Here is a 22,877-nt window from a genome sequence, read left to right as displayed (position 1 = left end):
GTTTTTGAATAAACACATTTTCTCTATATAAATTTTGGTTTCTGTGAAGCAGATAGCACTGATTTTTCTTTTTTTTTTTTTAGTGTTTCTTACAGGAACCGACAGAATTCAAGTAAAAGGTTTAAAGAATATGAAAATAACATTTCACTGTCCTGAAAATTTGAATGAAAAAGATCCCATAAGAGCACAGACATGTTTCAGTGTCCTCTACCTCCCTAAATATTCTACAATGGAAAGAGTAGAAGAAGCACTCCAAGCAGCCATCAACAACAAGAGAGGATTTGGCTGACCTACCTCACACTCTGTACCCCTTTTGGGAAATATTTTCAGAAATAAAATTAACTTAAAAATTAACATAAAAATCTTGCTGACTGTTCAGTGTGTTTACTTGCTTTTTTAGAATTCCTATTTTTGCTTGTAAAATGTATTGACAATGATATAGATTAGGCTGTTAAAACAAGTGCATTGAGAAACACAATGCATTGAGACAGCAGAGTTTTTTCTCATAAATGTCTGGGTAGTTTGTCCAGGGCTTAAGTGATTCTTCTCCCTCTTAAATTACTCTGGTTACCTAGATGAATTTTTTGTTGCAAATTTCAATGGAAACTTGCACATTTCTATCTTAAATATATTTATCACATTTGAAACGATTGACTCCTTTCTCCTCAAAACTCTTAATGAACTGCTAGGTTTTCTTTTTCGTGGCTGCTTTCCCATTTCTTTTTTTTTTAATGAAGCCTGGATGGTTTAAGGACATTAATACATGTTGATTTTGTTTGAAAATACTTATTATATAACAAAACATAGATATTCTGGAAAACAATCAGATGAATGCACTTGAAAAGTTTTTTTTTTTTTTTTAAAGTCTCTCACTGTTTCCATTGTTTCCCCATCTATTTGCCACAAAGTGGTGGGACTGCATGCCATGATCTTAGTTTTTTGAATGTTTTTTTTTTTTAATTATTTAATTAGTATACATGTTGCATGCTTCTCTTATACTTCCTGACCTTAAGTGCTCGTCTGGTCATCTTTTCTCACTCTACACATATTCCTTCTTGTTGCTGTGGCATAGTTATTATGTCCATGCTGATGATCCCCAGATCTCTCTCTGTCCAACAGGAACTGACAATACAGCACCACAGCCATTTCTCCTACGTGGCCTGTGTCTGCCTGCATACTTCTCAGCTCCTTCATCTCAACATGTTTAAGAATATGATCATCTTTCCTGTATTCTGCAGCTTAAAATGGTACCACTAACACATCCTTCAACCATCTTCCCTTTCTCCCTCTTATTCACCCCCACATTTAAGAAATATCAGGTTTTGACAATTCTTGTTTTTCATCTTCCTCTAAGCCCACTGCCAGTGCTTTAGTTCAGGCTCTTACATCTCCTGTCCCATCACTGCAGTCCTCTCTCAGCTGGTCTCCCTGTATCTAGACCAACACTGTCCAGTAGAACTTTCTGTAAGGCTAGAGACCTAGATGGGCTTCCCAGGTGGCGCTAGTGGTAAAGAACCTGCCTGCCAGTGCAGAAGACTAAGGAGAAACGTGTTTGATCCCTGGGTCAGGAAGATGCCCTAGAGAGGGCATGGCAGCCCACTCCAGTATTCTTGCCTGGAGAATTCTATGGATGGAGGAGCCTGGCAGGCTACAGTCCATAGTGTTGCAAAGAGACACGGCTGAAGCCAGTTAGCACACATGCAGAAACTTCAGTAGATCTGTACTGCTGAAGAAGATGGACTCCCTGCTGTAGATAAGGTTTAGTTGTTGAATTTTGAAGAGAGAAAACTTTCATCGGTAGTAATGGGAAAAAGTGTTGAGCTATGCTGTCCAATAATTTGTAGCTATTTAACTGAGATTTAAAATTCCTTAGTCATTTCAAGTGTTCAGTGTCTACATGTGACTGGTGGCTACTGTATTAGTGCAAATGTGAGCACTTGCCACCTTAGGGGTCTGTAACACACAAAACCCCTGCAAATTTCCATGTTCTTTTTTCTTTTTCTAGGAAGTGTTTATCAGCTGCATACAGCAAGACAATTTAAAAATCAAGCAATAATGTTCATTAACACGGTTATTCTAGTTCGAAAATCCAACCTGATGTGCCTCTTGGTCCCCCACCACGGCCTTGCATATACAATGTACCATGTTCTAGTCACTTGTGACTAGCTCAGTTTCCTCAACAGGCCACAGTCCTATGTTTGTATGGTTTTTCTTCTGCTTGGAACCCTTGTCTCATCCCACCTCTACCCCTGCTGCTTCCTCACCTCCTGTCTTCAGTTCTACTTCCCTCTCTGCATGGGTTATTCCATTTGTCAGGATTCACTACAGCTATCATGGCTGTCCAGTACATGCCATGAGAGTGAATTAAGTTTGTGGGATATGGCTATCTAGCTCAATGTCCCAACTAGTCTTTCAGTGTCCTGAGAGCTTACCTGCCAGTGAGTTGGCTGAGAGTGCCACCTAGTGGCTTGTGCGGAAAACAGCAGCCACTTAGAAATGGAGAATTTCAGTAAGCTGGGCAAAACTTAGAAAAGGGAACAGGACTTTCCCTCCATAACTACACATAGTAGTGAGAATCTACTATGGCTTGTGGCTGTAACAGGTAGTTTTGTATTTCCTGCCTCATTTAAAACTCTACCAGGCCTGAAAGTTGGTCTCATTTCCATGTCACAGATGGGCAGGATGTGAAGTTCAGAGAGGCTTCCTTAAAAGCCCACTCTGCAGGAATGGAAGAAAATGAAAAGGTAAAGTAGGTCATGACAAGTCCTTTCTTGCTCCCTCAGGGTGGAAAATCCCCACGTACAAAGTTGGTGGCAAGGAGCTTATTCATAGGTCTTAAAGATGATCCCTGTCAGTGATGCAGTGAGGACAGCAGGGAGGCTCTGAGGAGGCAAAAGGTCCTGCCATTGTGAAGTCAGCTCATTATTGGGGCTGTGGGTAGGAATGAGTAGGGAAGAGTTCCAATTAGTGAAAGAATCAGGGAGTATTTCCATGATGGGTTTACAGTGCAACAATATACTTAGGAAAACACAAAGGTCATCAGGCTTGACTAAGAATTAGAGTCCAAGCATTTTGATATCTCATTCTATTTTTCCTGAAAATAGAAAGGATGAGTTTGCACAAAATAAAGCAGTACTATTACAGTGATTCAGAAGACAGACCAAAACTGCATTCCTGAGTGGTTTCAACTTATTGTCCGTTACTCTGGGTAAATCACTTAACCTGTGTGCTTTCGTTTCCTCATCTGTAAAATTGTTATATCACCCACCTACCCCTTAGATTATGAGATTTTATATGTGTAATATGTTTAGAATTGTACCTAGTGTATAGTTTGTACTATACAAATGACTGCTAAATAAATACTAGTGAAAGGATGGAGTTCATACTATAGTCCCCCAGGGCTTTGCTACTCAGTTCCCTCTAATACGGTAAAATGCTTAGCTTGAAAAAGCTAAAATTGACTTTTTAGAATACAGTGCTTGTTTTCTCAGAATTGTTTCATTTACACTGACCACAGTGAAATTTGGAGCAAATTAAAGAGTAAAACCACTTCCAGAAGGGATGGGTCCCTCATTCAGTTTCTGTGTTATTTGTATATTGCCAGAAGAGTAATTTTTAAAACAAGACTTGTACTAGAGTATATACGTTGAAGTTACGCATTAGAAAACACATCTAAACTCATTTTAATTTTCTTTTGAAGGAGAGGAATCACTATCTCAAGTTTCTGTTAAACTGCTTTAAGAGTCTATTTAGAATCAATTAAAGTATATTCAGTTCGTAACTACTGAAACATGTTGCACCTCTGAAATAGTTACTAATCAGCCTTGTTGGAAGTTCTGGAAAATCAGGAACTATTAATATGTCAAATGCTCATGCTCTTGTATCGCTAAGTAGGTCCATGGCAGGAAAAGGAACTGAAATGTGAGGCATAACATTAAACTCTAGGACATAATCAGCTATTTTCAAGTCTTTCAACCCCATCTCTACCCCCAGAAGCACGTATCTTCCTGGGAAATTTTTCTACTTTGGGTTAGTTAAGTGTCTCTCTAAACATAGCCTATAGTTTGAAATTCAGACTATTTTACATTTCCCCTTTCTTAGAATCATACTCTTGTGACCAAAGGAGGGGGAAAAAACACAAAACTGCAAATTGCTTTATGGCAAGTGTCAATATCTTTTTATTTATTATTTTATTAAAATTAATGTAAGCATTTGATGCCAAAGAAATGATGGTGATTTTAAAAACTCAGAATTTTGGCAAGTCCATGAAATTTCCATTTTACTATAGTTTTATATCACATTAGTTCAAATGCATTTCTCTACAACTACTCCAACATAGCTCCTTCGGAATTATTTTAGTCATCGTTAACATGTGACATTACCAAAGCCTTTAATCTAAAATAAACATAAAATTTCAAAATAGTAATTTTTAATTATGAATGGGATAAGCCATCAAGTGATGGTTGGGGCTGTTAATTTCCAAAAAGACAGTTTGTAATGTTCCTTTTGATTTTCCAGGTATAAATGAGAACCTTCAAAAAACAAGGGCAGAACCAAAGTACAATAAAGACGCCTCTGCAGCTTAAGCCTCTCATAGACCCTAGACCCCTGACAGAAAGCTAGGCAAAGCATCTCTCCTGCAAATTAAGCGGGTTTCCAGTATTCCCATGTAGACGAGCCTTCAGAGACAGGCACTCAAGCATATCTTTAGAATATACCATCTTGGCTCTGGCTGCGTTAATTATGCCTGAAGAGTTTAATTCCCATCCAAGTCCAAAGGTGGAAGAACACATAAACAGGTATGGTAATCGGCAAGAGCAGACTGTAAAAGCACAGACTGGTGGTGCTAGTGCAGCCCTGAGGGAAGTCGTCTTCCACAGAGGCTGAGTAAAACAGTCCTGCTAAAGATACCAGTGGAATCAGGACAGTCAGCATAGGAAGAGACAGAAACATTCTTCTCCACTTAATACCCGCCACTCTGACTTTTTAAAAGGTAGGTGGTATTTAGAATATTTAGTTGTGTGTGTTGTTTTTAAGTATGATCTAATGCTGCTCCACTTCTTCTTGCTTCTTATTTTGATGTGTCATCCTAGCTGCCTGTGGTATCATATTAGGAATCCCATCAATAATTGGATAGGCTATTCCTAACTCTTCATTAATCAATTCATTTGTCGATGCTTCATATCTGAGGGGGAAAAAAAACCAAAATGAATCATGGAAAACAAAATGCTTGGAAGAGCTTGATGTTCAATAAACAGTAACATTTATCCAATTCTAAACATGGAGTTAATCCAAGAAAAGCAGAATTAGACGGCTTTTCATTTTAAAAGCAGTAATAGCCAATTGTACTATTTCTCTTAGAAAATAAATCTCTTAATTGTTCCCATTTTAGTCAGTTTCTCTTTTTTTTTTTTTCACTTTATCCTCAAGCTATGCCTTAATTTTTAAAAATACCAGTCAGAAAAGATCTTGCCCTTTTCATCCAAATAGTCCTTCATTACTCTTTTCAACCCCAAACAATCCCCATTAATTTCCTACTGGAACAGACACTAGAGGAAATTTCAACTTCTTCCTTTTACATGCTTAATAGAGCAGCCTTATTGACCCATTAAAAAGGAAACCACTGAAAAATCAAAATACACAAGTCTGAGAAAGAGAGGGCAAAAATGAGCAAACTTCAGAATGTTATGTCTGCGAATGTGCTATTTACAAAATTAGCCAAAAAGCAGATCAAGTGGTAATTTCAAGGTTTAAGAAAACTGAATGAGCAATATGTTCATTATGAAAAATATTCAGAAAGAGAAGTGAAAAAGATGAAAATAAAGATTACTAGCAATCCACCACCCAAAGACTGCTATTGATAACATTTCGGTGTTTACTAGTGTTGTGAATGTTCAGTTTTAGTAGCCTGAGACAGTAGGGCTGTTTACCCTCAAGACTCTGGGTTAAAGGTTAAGAAGGCCTTAAAACAAAACAAAAACAACTAGTTGAGAACTAAAAGCCAAAGGGCAGCACACGTAGTTTAACATGCTTAAGATCGTACATGGCATTTTCCCAAGAATCTGGAGGCTACTACATTTTTCATCATCTTGGCTTAAAAATCTGAATGCCTTGGGTTTCCAATAGTTCATAAACTTGGGTCTACGTGAGAAACACTAGCGGTCCTGTTAGGAAAATACACAATTGCTCAGGCCCCGCCTTCAGGCCTCCCTATTCGCCCCGCCCTGGGTGGTGCCTGGAAATCTGCCAGCAACGCAGGAGACAGGGCACACGGGTTCGAGCCCTCGGTGGGGAAGATCCCCTGGAGGAGGAAATGGTAACCCACTCCACTCTTCCTGACTGGAACATTCCGTAGGCAGAGAAGCGTGGTGGGCTACAGTCCAAAGGGTCGCAGAGTCGGACACGACTGAACACAGCAGCAGCAACTGGCGATTCTAATGCGCAGCCAGTGAGTGACTAATCTATATGCGCCTCACCCAAGCCTGCGAGTCGGCGGTTGGCTTCAGAGGCCTCGGTTCCCCTCTGGTCTTCAGTCTCCCTTCCCCCCGCAGAGGGAAGATTTGGGAGCTGGCGGGCCCAGGTCCAAAAAATGGCAGCGAAGACTACCCAGAGTCACCTAAAAGACTCCTCAATGGCTGTAAACGGCCATGCGGTCTATCTGCCCACTCCCCTCGACTGAGGCCACGAAGGAAAACCCGCAGCGGGCGAATCTCACCTGAGCGGCTTCTTGGAGAGCGGACACACCAGGAACTCCAGCAAGGCCTGGTCGAAGGCGCGGGGCGGTTTCTCCGTCCTATCGCTCTTGTCTGCGGAAGGCCGCGAGCTGGACGCGTGCAGACACCTCAGGGCGACCGCGGACGGCGGCGCGCGTGTCCCTCGCAGCGCTGACGCGAGTCGGGCGCACACTCCACTCAGCATGGTCTGGCAGCTGCGACCGAGCACGTCCTTGGCCACCCGGGCAGCTCTAATCGATACCAGTGAATCCAGCCCCACGGGCCTGGCCCTGCCCCCCGGTGCTCTGGAAACGCTGTCCCCGACAGGTGGAGACCAGCGCTTTGGTTCCGAGGCCGCGACTGCTTTTCCCACGACACCGCTTGGTCGTTGACGGGCTCCGGAGACTCTTGGAGCTGTTCCTGCGCGTTTGCAAATTAGAAAGAAAACCAATGCTTAAGTGGAGGTGACTTGAGTTTTCACCGGAGCCTGTCACAGAGTTGCCAAGAAGCAAGTGGCCGGACCTCAAAGTCACACAGTGACTCTTGGACCTAGGCGGTTATCACCAAAATGAGGTTTCAAGCACACTGTCATATTGGGTATGTTAAAAAACACTACTTTGTTTTTATGTAAATCTTTACCAAGGTTTCTATAACCTCGTGTTTTGTTTTTTTTTAAAATTCTTTCATTAAAAAAAAAAAAAAAGAATCTGAAAAGATTGGCTTAGTCCTTTTAGCCTCTAAGATGTCCATATTCTTACCCGGGGGAACTCACCCTGAACTCAGTGGATTAACAGTAGCACAACTGATCTGCTTCTATAAATGAGCTTGGAAACTTCCAGAAGTCTACGTAACTGCGTCTGTTAGTTAAATGAGTGAACCATTCAATGGATTTTTCACCCCATGTCGGCTTCTTAGTCTCCAAGGAAATGACGCAGATTTGATCTGTTTCTTATAGTGTAGTAGATAAGTTCTTGGGCTCTGGGGTTCATAGTTTACTAGTTGTATAACTCCAGCATATGCCCTAAGTCCTGCTTCCTTATTTGTATAATAAGATTAATAACTGTACATACTTCACTTACCTAATTTAATCCCCATGTGCAAATGCATGCAAAGAGCATTTTGAAAATTAATTTTTGCCTGGGAAAATTAATTCTCAATTAATGTTATCTACAATTATTTTTATTTTTCTCTATTCTTCCTAGTGCAGTGTACTAGGAGATTCTTTGTTACTCATCATTCTTTTCCCTCTTTTTTGGTAAATATTTAACCTTTTCTCATGTCATCGGGCTTTACCAAGTCACACTTGGAGTTCCTCAGAGATAGAGGTGGGAGTGAGGAATATAGAGACACAAATACAAGATTATATTTTCAAATTTCTCTTCCTCTCAGCAATGTAAAAGTGAAGAAACTTTTATTTTGCTTTTTCGCTCTTATTTTTGAAAATTCTTTGCATTATTTGATACTCTTTGTTCACTAATGCTCAGAAGACTTCAACCTAGGCAGTTGTCAGGTATGTAGCCTTGCTGCTGCTGCTAAGTCGCTTCAGTCATGTCTGACTCTCTGCCAACCCATGGAGGGCAGCCCACCAGGCTCCCCCGCCCCTGGGATTCTCCAGGAAAGAACACTGGAGTGGGTTGCCATTTCCTTCTCCAATGCATGAAAGTGAAAAGTGAAAGTGAAGTCGCTCAGTCGTGTCCAACCCTCAGCGACCCCATGGACTGTAGCCCACCAGGCTCCTCCGCCCATGGGATTTTCCAGGCAAGAGTACTGGAGTGGGGTGCCATTGCCTTCTCCTATGTAGCCTTAAGAGGGCCTATTGTAAAGTCCCTATGTTACCTTCCCATTATTTCCTACTAGGGCAGTAGTAGGAATTAATTTTTCAGGTGTAGTTAGTTGATACCTAGGGAAGGAGTGAACTGTAGATATGAGGGTGAGATATGGGGACACAGAGGTTGACTTCTGCCAGCATTGAATGATCTCAGGCCTGGCTGTGCTGGCCAGAACCTTGACCCCTGTTGGGTAGAGCCAGGCACCCATGCTTACAACCAGCTTCATTAACTTCAATGCACCTCACATGGCTGATAGATTCTGATCAACTGGGTTTTCTAACAACTCGATGCACATGAGTTTGGGTGATGGACAGGGAGGCCTGGCCAATGGCACCCCACTCCAGTACTCTCGCCTGGAGAATCCCATGGATGGAGGAGCCTGGTAGGCTACAGTCCATGGGGTCACTAAGAGTTGGACATGACTGAGCAACTTCACTTTAATTTTTCACTTTCATGCATTGGGGAAGGAAATGGCAACCCACTCCAGTATTCTTGCCTGGAGAATCCCAGGGACAGAGGAGCCTGTTGGGTTGCCATCTAAGGGGTCTCACAGAGTCGGACACGACTGATGTGACTTAGCAGCAGCAGGGAGGCTTGGCGTGCTGCGATTCATGGGGTCGCAAAGAGTTGGACACAACTGAGCAATTGAGCTGAACTGAACCAGTTATAAGTTAGTTTCAGTTTTCATCCACATAGAAGGTTTAAAGCAGATCAGTTTAACTTACATTAGTATTTGAAAAATGGAGAGTGACAGCAAAATATTGAAAATGTCTTCAAATTTAGAACACCCCAAATCAACATCCAGTATTTAAAGAACATCTGAGTGTGTAAAGCATTAGTCCAAACCATGTAAATATTAAGTTGTAAAATTTCCCTAAACAGCCCTTGATAATTAACTCATTTCTCTAACTCATTTCTGCATGTAGTATACAAAGCTGAAAACAGGTGACCGTATAGAATTGTAAAGTCACTGATGCTTTTTCCTGCTAGTGTGGCTATGATCATTCCTGTCACAGAGATCTGAACTCAGGTACCATATTAGCTATGTGACCTTGGGAAATTCCCTGCCTCAATCTTATCCTCTGTAAAATAGTATAATAATACTACTTACCTTATTAGAGTTGTTGAGGGAATTAAATAGAGCAATATTAATACAAGGAAAGTAGTTAGCGCAGGGGCTAGCATGGAGTACACATTTTAAAAATATTTATTCATTTGTTTGTTTTTGGCTGTGTCGTGTCTTCGTTGCTGTGTGAGCTGTTCTCTAGTTGTGGCGAGTGGGGGCTACTCTCTGGTTGGGGTACTCAGACTTCTCATTGCGGTGGCTTCTCTCGTGGAGCACGGGCCCTAGGGCGTGCGGGCTTCAGTAGCTGCAGCTCCCAGGCTCTAGAGCCCAGGCTCAGTAGATATGGTGCACAGACTTAGTTGCTCCGCAGCATGGGGGATCTTCCTGGGTCAGGGATCAAACCCATGGGCAGATAGATTCTTTACCACTGAGCTACCAGAGAAGCCCCAGAGTACACATTTAAAGAATGTTATCAGAGCAGCATAATCTCCTATTGTGAGGAAGCTGGAGAAAATTCTGATGAAAAAGGAAAGTATCGGGTACCACTGGGAATCCAAATTTATACTTTACAATATGGATAATATTGAAACACAACTCTTGGGTTATCATATACATTGAAGGAGTTAGAAAACATAGGCAGAGGTGAGGCTAGAGTATATATTTTAGTAAAGTCCCATAAATGCCAAATTTGGGGCATTGATATTTGGGAATCTCTGATTCAGAGAGAGAGAGAAGTTAAAATCACTTTTCCACTAGATGGCATCAACCAATATTTGAACTAACATTTGTTCCCGCTTATACTTTTATTTCTGTGATTACAAATTTGTCTTTATTTTGCCAGTTGTTTCCTAAATTTGAAGACATCTGTTTAGGAATAAAGGGTCGGACATGACTGAGCGACTGAACAGCAACAAACATTTTAGGAACAAAAGTCACAAAAATTTTATTAGTTAGTTGCAGTTGTAATGAGTTCATTAAAATCAAGGGTCTGACAGATAAATGTACAAAAAGTATGAAAAAAATCACAATTGAGAAAAACAGTTGATCAATAAACACATAATTATTCATCCTCAGTAGTAATGTAAGTTTCAAACATCAAAGAAGTTTCCATTTCTCACCTATAAAATTATAAATATTTTAGAAATGTAATTAATATTTGCCTTTCAATTATTAGTTTATTGAGTGCCCACTATGTAGCAGATACTGTCAGAGTTCTCCAGAGAAACAGAAATTGATTCTGTTGTGTGTGTGTATGTGTGTGTGTATACAGGGAAGAGTTTATTATGAGGAATTGGCTCACATGATTATGGAAACTGAGAGACCCAGGAAAGCCAGTGGTGAAATCCATTCGGAATCCCTGAAGGCTTGAGGGCCAGAGGAATGGATGGTATAAATCCTAGTCCAAGGGCAGAAGACAGATGTTCGAGCTCAAGCAGCCAAGTAGGAAGCAAAAGGCAGGAAATCCTCCTTCCTCCTTCTTTTTATTCTATTCAGACCTTCAGTGGATTGAATGATGCCCATCCACATCGCAGTGAGCTATCTGTTTTCCTGAGTCTACTGATTCAAATACTAATCTCATCTATACCTCACAGACATACCCAGAAATAATGTCTAACCTGGGCAGCCCTTGACCCAGTCAAGTTGACACAAAAAGTTAATATCACACTGCCCTAGAGGCTGGAGCTATCCTCTGCATACACTGTAATACAGTTTTTGAAAATAAAAACTCATCACAATACCAAAATGATTATTAAGTATAAGTAAAAAAACAAGGATACTAATTTTATTCATGAGTACAATTATATTTATTGTTTTATTTTAACACCAGAAACATTATGTATTGGGGTTTAGCTGATTAACAATGTTGTGATAGTTTCAGGTGAACAGTGAAGGGACTCAGCCATACATATGCATGTATCCATTCTCCCACAAACCCTGCTCCCATCCAGGCTGGAACATAACACTGAGCAGAGGTGCATGTGTTATGCAGTAGGTTTTTGCTGGATATCCATTTTAAATATAGCAGTTGTATACGTGACCTTCCCAAAGTGCCCCCGCCCTGGCGACCATGAATGTGTTTTCTAAGTCTGTGAGTCTCTTTCTGTTAGTCCAATTATTTTTTTTAACCAAGAGTTTAGGGATAGAAAAAAAGAATAAAAATCAATTATTGATTGTTGTTAGGTTGTTGGGATATTACTGAATTGTTCTTTCATTGTTTTTTCTCTTTTGAATTATTTCTTTAATAAAGTAGTTTTAAACTCTAAGTATTACCAGTTAATATTTGAGGTTAATCATTGATAGATGTGTATCTTATTTCAAAACTATTGATTCAGTCAGTGAATATTTATTAAGCACTTTCTGTATTCTCAGTATTATAATAGGAGGTAAAAAGAAGAGGCATAAAAATGTGAAAGATATGATCCAAATTATGGACTTAAAAAGTTCATGATCTTAAGGGCAGTATATAGCATAGGATAAAGTTAACTAAAAAACCTGGTTTATACATGATGCATTTTTATGTGTTTATTCAGCATTTGTTGAATTTGTATTGTGCATCAGGTACACAAAGGAGGGAGTGATACCTGTGCCTGATGGAAGGGCTGAGGGAGTATCAGTAAAGTATGGGTTTTATAGACTATCAAATTACGTACTTAGGTCTAAGGAGACACCCATTTTAGCCCCTTTTATAATCTCTCTTAATCCATGAAAACAAATTTTAATTTTGCAATGAGGATATAGATGGTTACTGGCAGAGATGAGTATGACCAGCTTCCATGTTTTCTCAGTGGTAAAGAATCCACCTGCCAATGCAGCACATGCGAGTTTGATTCCTGGGTTGGAAAGATCCCCTGGAGGAGGGCATGACAACCTATTCTAGTATTCTTGCCTGGGAAATTCCATGGACAGAGGACCCTCGTGGGCTGTAGTTCATGGGGTTTCAAGAGTTGGGTACAACTTACAACTGAAAGTTGTATCTAGCCTAGAGGAGCTATCCCACGTTGAAGGTCAGGAAGGGCGGCAGTGAGGAGATACCCCTCATCCAAGGTAAGGAGCAATGGCTGCGCTTGGCAGGAGCAGCCGTGAAGAGATACCCCACATCCAAGGTAAGAGAAACCCAAGTAAGACGGTAGGTGTTGCAAGAGAGCATCAGAGGGCAAACACACTGAAACCATACTCACAGAAAACTAGTCAATCTAATCACACTAGGACCACAGCCTTGTCTAACTCAGTGAAACTAAGCCATGCCCATGGGGCAACCCAAGATGGGCGGGTCATGGTGGAGAGATCTGACAGAATGTGGTCCACTGGAGAAGGGAATGGCAAACCACTTCAGTATTCTTGCCTTGAGAACCCCATGAACAGTATGAAAAGGCAAAATGATAGGATACTGAAAGAGAAACTCACCAGGTCAGTAGGTGCCCAATATGCTACTGGAGATCAGTGGAGAAATAACTCCAGAAAGAATGAAGGGATGGAGCCAAAGCAAAAAGAATACCCAGCTGTGGATGTGACTGGTGATAGAATCAAGGTTCGATGCTGTAAAGAGCAATATTGCATAGGAACCTGGAATGTCAGGTCCATGAATCAAGGCAAATTGGAAGTGGTCAAACAAGAGATGGCAAGAGTGAACGTTGACATTCTAGGAATCAGTGAACTAAAATGGACTGGAATGGGTGAATTTAACTCAGATGACCATTATATCTACTACTGCAGGCAGGAATCCCTCAGAAGAAATGGAGTAGCCATCATGGTCAAGAAAAGAGTCTGAAATGCAGTACTTGGATGCAATCTCAAAAACGACAGAATGATCGCTGTTCGTTTCCAAGGCAAACCATTCAATATCACAGTAATCCAAGTTATGCCCCAACCAGTAACGCTGAAGAAGCTGAAGTTGAACAGGTTCTATGAAGACCTACAAGACCTTTTAGAACTAACACCCAAAAAAGATGTCCTCTTCATTCTAGGGGACTGGAATGCAAAAGTAGGAAGTCAAGAAACACCTGGAGTAACAGGCAAATTTGGCCTTGGAATACGGAATGAAGCAGGGCAAAGACTAACTGAGTTTTGCCAAGAATATGCACTGGTCATAACAAACACCCTCTTCCTACAACACAAGAGAAGACTCTATACATGGACATCACCAGATGGTCAACACTGAAATCAGATTGATTATATTCTTTGTGGCTAAAGATGAAGAAGCTCTATACAGTCAGCAAAAACAAGACCAGGAGCTGACTGTGGCTCAGACCATGAACTCCTTATTGCCAAATTCAGACTTAAATTGAGGAAAGTAGGGAAAACCACTAGACCATTCAGGTATGACCTAAATCAAATCCCTTATGATTATACAGTGGAAGTGAGAAATAGATTTAAGGGCCTCGATCTGATAGATAGAGTGCCTGATGAACTATGGAATGAGGTTCGTGACATTGTACAGGAGACAGGGATCAAGACCATCCCCATGGAAAAGAAATGCAAAAAAGCAAAATGGCTGTCTGGGGAGGCCTTACAAATAACTGTGAAAAGAAGAGAAGCGAAAAGCAAAGGAGAAAAGGAAAGATATAAACATCTGAATGCAGAGTTCCAAAGAATAGCAAGAAGAGATAAGAAAGCCTTCTTCAGCGATCAATGCAAAGAAATAGAGGAAAACAACAGAATGGGTAAGACTAGAGATCTCTTCAAGAAAATCAGAGATACCAAAGGAACATTTCATGCAAAGATGGGCTCAATACAGGACAGAAATGGTATGGACCTAACAGAAGCAGAAGATATTAGGAAGAGATGGCAAGAATACACAGAAGAACTGTACAAAAAAGATCTTCACGACCCAGATAATCACGATGGTGTGATCACTGACCTAGAGCCAGACATCCTGGAATGTGAAGTCAAGTGGGCCTTAGAAAGCATCACTACGAACAAAGCTAGTGGAGGTGATAGAATTCCAGTTGAGCTATTCCAAATCCTGAAAAATGATGCTGTGAAAGTGCTGCACTCAACATGCAGCAAATTTGGAAAACTCAGCAGTGGCCACGGGACTGGAAAAGGTCAGTATTCATTCCAATCCCAAAGAAAGGCAATGCCAAAGAATGCTCAAACTACCGCACAATTGCACTCATCTCACACGCTAGTAAAGTAATGCTCAAAATTCTCCAAGCCAGGCTTCAGCAATATGTGAACCGTGAACTTCCTGATGTTCAAGCTGGTTTTAGAAAAGGCAGAGGAACCAGAGATCAAATTGCCAACATCCGCTGGATCATGGAAAAAGCAAGAGAGTTCCAGAAAAGCATCTATTTCTGCTTTATTGACTATGCCAAAGCCTTTGACTGTGTGGATGACAATCAACTGTGGAAAATTCTGAAAGAGATGGGAATACCAGACCACCTGATCTGCCTCTTGAGAAATCTGTATGCAGGTCAGGAAGCAGCAGTTAGAACAGGACATGGAGAAAGACTGGTTCCAAATAGGAAAAGGAGTACATCAAGGCTGTATATTGTCACCCTGTATATTTAACTTATATGCGGAGTACATCATGAGAAACGCTGGACTGGAAGAAACACAAGCTGGAATCAAAATTGCCGGGAGAAATATCAATAACCTCAGATATGCAGATGACACCACCCTTATGGCAGAAAGTGAAGAGGAACTCAAAAGCCTCTTGATGAAGGTGAAAGTGGAGAGTGAAAAAGTTGGCTTAAAGCTCAACATTCAGAAAATGAAGATCATGGCATCTGGTCCCACCACTTCATGGGAAATAGATGGGGAAACAGTGGAAGCAGTGTCAGACTTTATTTTTCTGGGCTCCAAAATCACTACAGATGGTGACTGCAGCCATGAAATTAGAAGACGCTTACTCCTTGGAAGGAAAGTTATGACCAACCTAGACAGTATATTCAAAAGCAGAGACATTACTTTGCCAACAAAGGTTCGTCTAGTCAAGGCTATGGTTTTTCCAGTGGTCATGTATGGATGTGACAGTTGGACTGTGAAGAAAGCTGAGTACCGAAGAATTGATGCTTTTGAACTGTGGTGTTGGGGAAGACTCTTGAGAGTCCCTTGGACTGCAAGGAGATCCAACCAGTCCATTCTGAAAGAGATCAGCCCTGGGATTTCTTTGGAAGGAATGATGCTAAAGCTGAAACTCCAGTACTTTGGCCACCTCATGCGAAGAGTTGACTCATTGGAAAAGACTCTGATGCTGGGAGGGATTGGGGGCAGGAGGAGAAGGGGACGATAGAGGATGAGATGGCTGGATGGCATCACTGACTCAATGGATGTGAGTCTGAGTGAACTCCGGGAGTTGGTGATGGACAGGGAGGCCTGGCGTGCTGGGATTCATGGGGTCGCAAAGCGTCGGACACGACTGAGTGACTGATCCGATCTGATCTACAACTGAATAACAACAAACAACAACAACAACCATCAAGACTATACAGCAACTCAGATAAGAATGAATGATATGGATTTGAGTTGATATCGAAGAAAGTGAAGTTGCTCAGTATGTCCAACTCTTTGAGACCCCATGGGCTGTAGCCTGCCAGGCTCCTCCATCCATGGAATTTTCCAGGCAAGGATATTGGAGTGGGTTGCCATTTCCTTCTCCAGGGGATTTTACCCTGCCAGAGATTAAACCCTGGTCTCCTGCACTGCAGGCAGACTCTTTACCGTCTGAGCCATCAGGGATATTGAAGGGCTAAATGTTAAAATACATTTTAACAGCTTGTATATATAAGCATCAGATTTCAAAACTGATTAAAAAAATGTCCAGATTTGATCTTCAGCTTAAAAGTTCAGCATAAGTAGGGAAGGCAAACATGTGAAAAGCAGAATAGTATTTCTTAAAGTCTCATCAGGACTATTTTGTTCTTTAAAATATTCTTTTTATACATATTTTGAAATATTTAAAAAATAAGAGGTCATTAAAACAAATGTATCAAAGAGAAAGTGACCAGATAAGCAATTTCTCATAATAATTTATCTACTTAGAATAAAGGAAGTCAAGGAAAAATGGCAGAAAGTTCTTTCCAACTTGGCTTTAAATAGGAATAGTGGTAGTGCCCATCTGTGCTGAGTACTTGGGCCCTCCCTACCTCCTTTTCACCCTCCTTCTAGTTGGAGAAATTGGAAAGCTAAAGGTACATTTTCCAAAAAATAAAAGTACACTTTACAGACTCTTGCAACTAGGCTTATGGATGTGCACACACATGAGATTTGAAACAGAGCAGAAGCAAGCTGCCTGCAGAAGGGAGTGCTGACAGGTGGGTTGCATGGGCTTTGCATGGGCTGACTCCATGTTTCTCTCTGAACAGATCTCAAATATGAGACAGCTGTGGCAGCAATAGCAGTGGTAGCAGCAGAGTTTTCTGCGCTCCGGATCACAGCTATGAGGGCGTGACCTTAATGCCAAACCTCAGAGCAAGCCCCCTATTTCTGCTTTTCCTGCTCTTCAAATGAATTTATAAGCATGGATTTCACTATATTAAATTCCTTTATATTGGAAATACCTAGAATAATTTATTTTTCCCATCCTGAATCCTGAGTGATAAACTATGGCAGAGTGTTGATATAAGAATACAACATAATAATATATGTAAATCACTTAGAATAGGACCTGACACTTTGTACTCAAAATATGATAGTTATTAAAATTTTTATCAGGAATGAGTTAAAAATGCAAAGAACAATGTAGGTCAGAGGTTGAAAACTATGGCTTGAGGGCCAAATTGAGCCCACAACTATTTTTGTAAATAAAGAAGTTTTATTAGAACCCAGCTACTATCATTTGTTTACATGTTGTCTGTGGCTGCTTTCATTCTTCAAGGTCACAGTTCCAACAGAAACAATCAACCACAAAGCCTAAAGTATTGACTCTCTGGCCCTTTACAGAAAATATTTGCTTACCCCTGATCAAAGCTATGGAAAACAATGAGGAGTATGAGGACTAGGAAGCATTTGTGGAAACTGTCATCCTCTTGACAAGAGCTGTCATAGTTAGGAAAAACCATTTGGGAAGTTTTCTTTCTGCAAAGGTTCAAAATAGAGCATTAAGGAGTGGGGAGGATATGGTACATGCAAAATTCTGATTTTATAGATAAAAATTGGAGGAATCAAAGGAGGCAAAACTGATGTCACCTGAGGCCTCAGCAAGTAATTTGGTAGCATTCATAGCATGGACCCTAGCCACTTCCTAAGGTTTGCTTCTGGATCATGCAACCCAACCAGAAGTCTGTGTTGCTTCTTTCTTACCCAACTGGTCCCTAGTTCTTACAGTTTGTTTCTTCATAAATTCTCTGGCATTCACTCACTTTGATCTTCATAGTCACTGTTTGAATCCATGCCTCAGATATTTTAAAAGTGTGGTTAACTGAAGATAGTCCTAAATTCCTTGTTTTTTAGTTTTTCTCCTTTAAAATTCAAGTTTAGAAACTTTCTGTTTCTTTCTCATTGGCAACTGTGTTAAAATGTTCACAGAAAGAAAAATTATTTATGCTTGACTTACTACTTTTCAAAAGATTCACTGACACATCATTATCACCCAAAGTCCATAGTTTACCTTAGGATTCACTCTTGGTGTTGTACAGTCTGTGGATCCGGGCAAATGCATAGTGGCATGTACGCTTCCCAAGTGGCTCAGTGGTAAAGAATCCGCCTGCCAGTGCAGGAAATGTAGGAGATGTGGGTTTGATCCCTGGATTGGAAAGATCCCTGGAGAAGGAAATGGCAGCCCATTCCAGTATTCTTGCCTAAAAAATCCTGTGGACAGAGGAGCCTGGTGGAATTCAGTCCATGGGGTCACGAAGAGTTGAATGACACTGAGCAGCCGAGCACACAGACACGCATAATGGCGTGTTCACACCACTGTGGTATCATACAGAGTTTCTCCACTGCCCTAAAATTCCTCTTTGTTCCACCTACTTTTATGTTTGATTTTAAAGTTCTATAGTGTTTTCAATTTTAACTACGTGTCTTAGCTTTTTTGTCTTTTCTTTACTCCTTGTCTCCCTCTTTCTGTATACCTCCTCCCACTCCTTTCTTCCCCATTTCCTTCCTGCTCCTGGATACATATGATCCATATCATCTGACAGCACTTTTCAAACTTGAATGTGCATATGAGTCACCTGGGTATCTTGTTAAAATGCAAATCCTGATTCAGTATGGCTGAGATCATATTGAATAGGAAGTTTGAAATCCTCATGTCTTAAAAGCTTCTAGATGATGCTACTGACTTTCAGATCACACTTTCAGTAGCAAAAATTTCGAACACTGATTCTCAAACTGGGATGATTTTGGCCTCCAGAGGACACTTGGCAATGTTCTGGAGACATCTTTGTTACAGCTGAGGTGGTGTACTGGGTAGAGTCCAGGAATGCTGCTAAACATCTTACATCTTATGCACAAGATAGTCCCTCACAACAAAGAATTATCTCAACCTCAAGGTCAATAGTGCTAAGGCCAAGAACCCTGCTCTACAATGATCTTAAACACTGTAAATACCTGATGTGTATCTTTTATGACTCTAACAGGTTTTCTTGAGAGTTTTTTTTTTGGAGGTGGTAGTGGGGTTAGTTGGTAGGAAAAAGCTTTCCAGGTTGCTCCCAATGAGGCCTTATAGGTTCCCTCTTCTAAGCCAGCTCCTGAAAGGGTTTTTTACATAATATCAAGAAGAATTTTTTTCTTTCAAAAGTTTCCTGCTGCTGCTGCTAAGTTGCTTCAGTCGTGTCTGACTTTGTGCGACCCCACAGATGGCAGCCCACTAGGCTCCTCTGTCCCTGGGATTCTCCAGGCAAGAATACTGGAGTGGGGTGCCATTGCCTTCTCCGATGTACTCCGCATATAAGTTAAATAAATAGGATGACAATATATAGCCTTGACATATTCCTTTCCCAATTTTGAACCAGTTCGTTGTTCCATGTAAGGTTCTAATTGTTGCTTCTTGACCTGCATTTAGGTTTCTCAGGAGACAGGTAAGGTGGTTTGGTATTCCCATCTCTTTAAGAATTTACCAGTTTGTTGTGATTCACGCAGTCAAAGGCTTTAGTGTAGTCAGTGAAGCAGAAATGGATGTTTTTCTGAAATTCCCTTGCTTTCTCTGTGATTCAAAGGATGTTGGCAGTTTTATCTCTGGTTCCTCTGCCTTTTCTAAATCCAGCTTGAACATCTGGAAGTTCTCATTTTATGTACTGCTGAAGCCTATCTATCTTGAAGGATTTTGAGCATTACCTTGCTAGCATGTGAAGTCAACAGAATTATATGGAAGCCTGAGTATTCTTTGGCATTGCCTTTCTTTGGGACTGGAATGAAAACTTGCCTTTTCCAGTCCTGTGGCCACTGCTGAGTTTTCCAAATTTGCTGGTGTATTGAGGGCAGCACTTTAACAGCATCATCTTTGCCCTTCCAATTTGTTAACTGAAAATTATGAATAGAGTTTTTCATGGTATTAACATGATTTGAAAAGCCTTGTAATCCTAGAAAAGGATGAAGAAAAATTAAGGCAGCAACTTTATAAGCTTGAAATATATGACCTTATATGGCTTTTGTGTTATCCATATTTATTGGTGCTTTTTGGAGTCTTAGAAAACAGCTGAAGTGATTCTTAAAATGATAATCAATAGATGTTTTATGGTATGTGTGTTTCCTGACAATCTTCAGATTGTATAAATCAAATAGTCAATTATGTAAATAGTAATGAACCTTAAAAGAAGCCTTTGCCTGTATTTAGGTTGAGCAAGATGGGAACTGGCTCTAAGAATCTTCACTGTGACTGTAGGAAGCTATATTTTCCATGGTTGAAGAGATTTGGGAATTATTTGACTCTCCAGCAACACAGCCCACATGAAAGACTTATTGCCTATGAAAAATATGATGCTTTTACTAGAATCATGATTAAATTAAAATAAAAGTATTTTTATGTAAACTGTGGTCATAATTCCAAGTTTTCGAAAGCCTGCTTTTCCTGGTTTTCTCGCCTGTCGGGCATCTCTGGATGACTCATAGCCCAACATTGAACTTCCCACCAGACACTTACCATGTGGCCTGCCAGCACCCGAGGCACACACAGCCTTGGGATTCATTCTGCTCTGGTTTCTTCTTGCTTTCTTTCCACATTTTAAAACAGTGTTTAGACTTGTCTCTGAGGATATTTTCTTTTAATGTAACAGACTCATCGAAACATAATTTACTCACCAACTTATATTAATAGAACTCATAAACTGAAAAATGTTATATAAGGTGATTAAATCAGACAGAATGATCCTCTTAAAGTTAATATCTCACTCCCCCGACAACTCTCCCTCCTCTTTGCTAAACTTAGTAAATGATACCAACACCCCCTGCATCACCTGGGCCCTAGAACTGCAGTCATCCCATGCTTCTCCCTTCTGTACCACCCACATGCAATCGGTCACCAGTTCCTATCATTTGCATCCCTTAATCTAGGTCCTCATGACTTCTGTCCTAGTTTTCAACAGGTCCTGCCTCCAGTCTTTTCTTTTTTCAATTCAGTGTTGCCAAAATATTCTTTTAATGTAAAAATATATAATATATATATATAAACAATACAGTTAGTATATATATTTAATTAATAGATCAATTTTTGAGAGTAATTTTAAGTTCACAGTAAAATTGAGTGCTAAGTACAGAGAGTTCCTATATATCACCTCCCCCAAAAACATACACAGCCTCCTCCACTATCACCATCCCCTACCAGAGTAGCACATTTATTGGAATCAATGAACCTACATTGACACATTATTATCACCCCAAATCCATAGTTTTTAATAGGATTCACTGTTGGTGTACATTTCATGTGTGTGTGCTTAGTTGCTCAGTCGTGACCGACTCATTTGGACAAATGTGTAATGACAAGTATCTACCATTATATTAATAGTATCACACAAAGTATTTTCACTGCCCTAAAAATCACCTGTGCTTCACTTGCTAATCCTTCCCCAAATCCCCTGGCAACCTCTGAATTTTTTTTTAATGTCTCTATAGTTTTGCCTTTTCCTGAATGTCATATAGTTGGAATCATAGTATGTAGCCTTTTCAAATTGACATCTTTCACTTAGCAGTATGCATTTAAGGTTTTATTTTTATGCACTGATAGCTCATTTCTTTTTACAATATTTTTCAATAAAATATTGAAAAATATTTTATTTTCTGGATGTACCATGGTTTATTTATCCATTCACTTACTGAAGGTCATCTTGGTAGCTTCCAAGTTTTGGCAATTATGAATAGAGCTTCTGTAAACATTCTTGTGCAAGTTTTTTTGTGGACATAAGTTTTTAACTCATTTGGGTAAATACCAAGGAATGTGATTGCTGGATCATATGGTAAGAATATATTTAGTTTTGTAAGAGATTGCCAAACTGTTTTCTAAAGTGGCTGTGTCATTTTGCATTCCCACCAGCAGTGAATGAGAGTTCTCATTACTTTACATCCTCGTTAGTATCTGGTGTTGTCAATGTTTTTGATTTTTGCCATTCTAAGAAGTATGTAGTAGTATCTCATTATTTTAATTTGCAATTCCCTAATCTGGGAGTTGGTGATGGACAGGGAGGCCTGGCGTGCTGTGATTCATGGGGTTGCAAAGAGTCGGACACGACTGAGCGACTGAACTGAACTGAATGATATATGAAGTGGAGCATCTTTTCATGTTTTTTGCCATCTATATGTCACCTTTGGTGAGATATCTGTTGGGATCTTTTGCTCATTTTTAAATTGAGTTGTTCATTTTAAATTGAGTTGTTGAGCTCTAAGAATTCTTTTAAAATTTTAGATAACAGTCCACTATCGAATATGTCTTTTGTAAATGTTTTCCCCCAGTCTGTGGTTCATCTGCTCATTCTTTTCATATGTATTTTTTGTGTATGATAGTAAATGAAAGTTTAGAATCCTGAGACAGGTATAAATTAGAAATATTTTTTCCCTTAAGGGAAAAGATCTTTTATTTTTACTCAAAATATTCTTTGGTATCCAACATCTATTTTCTGCACTCATTCCCTAATTTTCTGATTGCAAGGCTTCTCTCCCTCATTGTTAAACCCTTTCAAAGATATGAACAGAGATTTTTGGCCATTTGTCACCCGATTTATGAGAAGTAAACAAAAAAGAGATGCACCCAAGGTCAAGCGCTGTTGTCTTGGCTGAGCCACTATTTTTCTGCAAGATAATTGAAGTCATGACATTCAATTACAGCTTAAACTTTCTCATTTGGCACATTGAGAGTGAATCCCCTCCAATCTCTTACAGTGATATTGCAAACTAGAA

At 40.2% G+C, this 22,877-nt stretch overlaps 4 protein-coding genes across 8 annotated transcripts in view; 2 read left to right on the top strand and 2 right to left on the bottom strand.

Annotated features, from left to right (window-relative positions):
• HERC5 (HECT and RLD domain containing E3 ubiquitin protein ligase 5) overlaps positions 1–4,428 on the top strand; it is a 50,158-nt gene extending 45,730 nt beyond the window's left edge. For both annotated transcript variants that reach the window (XM_027544092.1, XM_027544091.1), the window contains one exon: positions 84–4,428. In XM_027544092.1, the coding sequence (XP_027399893.1) occupies positions 84–289 (206 nt within the window). In that variant the 3' untranslated portion in view covers positions 290–4,428. The remainder of the gene's footprint in view (positions 1–83) is intronic.
• PYURF (PIGY upstream reading frame) overlaps positions 1–7,014 on the bottom strand; it is an 89,081-nt gene extending 82,067 nt beyond the window's left edge. For 3 of the 4 annotated variants that reach the window (XR_003511481.1, XM_027544098.1, XM_027544097.1), the window contains exon 1: positions 6,716–6,941. Coding sequence is in view for 3 of the 4 variants with exons in the window: in XM_027544098.1 (XP_027399899.1) it covers positions 6,716–6,918 (203 nt within the window). In the remaining variant the exon portion in view is untranslated. Of the gene's footprint in view, positions 1–4,150; positions 5,186–6,715 lie in introns of those variants that run through there. The other variant, XM_027544100.1, reaches the window with a different exon arrangement.
• Positions 4,151–7,015, bottom strand: PIGY (phosphatidylinositol glycan anchor biosynthesis class Y). The gene is made up of 2 exons (XM_027544101.1): positions 6,716–7,015; positions 4,151–5,185 (listed from the first exon to the last, which is right to left on the bottom strand). The coding sequence occupies exon 2, from the start codon at positions 4,951–4,953 to the stop codon at positions 4,738–4,740; it is 216 nt and encodes a 71-aa protein (XP_027399902.1). The 5' UTR covers positions 4,954–5,185; positions 6,716–7,015; the 3' UTR covers positions 4,151–4,737.
• A 39-nt stretch (positions 7,016–7,054) lies between these two features.
• HERC3 (HECT and RLD domain containing E3 ubiquitin protein ligase 3) overlaps positions 7,055–22,877 on the top strand; it is a 198,368-nt gene continuing 182,545 nt past the window's right edge. Inside the window, exon 1 of the mRNA XM_027544090.1 lies at positions 7,055–7,310. The gene's annotated coding sequence lies outside the window, so the exon portion shown is untranslated. The remainder of the gene's footprint in view (positions 7,311–22,877) is intronic.

The sequence above is a fragment of the Bos indicus x Bos taurus genome, chromosome 6 (genome assembly GCF_003369695.1).
Source record: "Bos indicus x Bos taurus breed Angus x Brahman F1 hybrid chromosome 6, Bos_hybrid_MaternalHap_v2.0, whole genome shotgun sequence".
In the NCBI taxonomy this organism is placed as follows: domain Eukaryota; kingdom Metazoa; phylum Chordata; class Mammalia; order Artiodactyla; family Bovidae; genus Bos; species Bos indicus x Bos taurus.
Note: the sequence above shows the minus strand (reverse complement) of the source record. Positions and strands in the feature narration are given on the sequence as shown.

Coding starts and splice junctions, on each gene's coding strand:
- PIGY (XM_027544101.1), bottom strand. CDS start 4,953: ATGTTTCTGTCTCTTCCTATGCTGACTGTCCTGATTCCACTGGTATCT.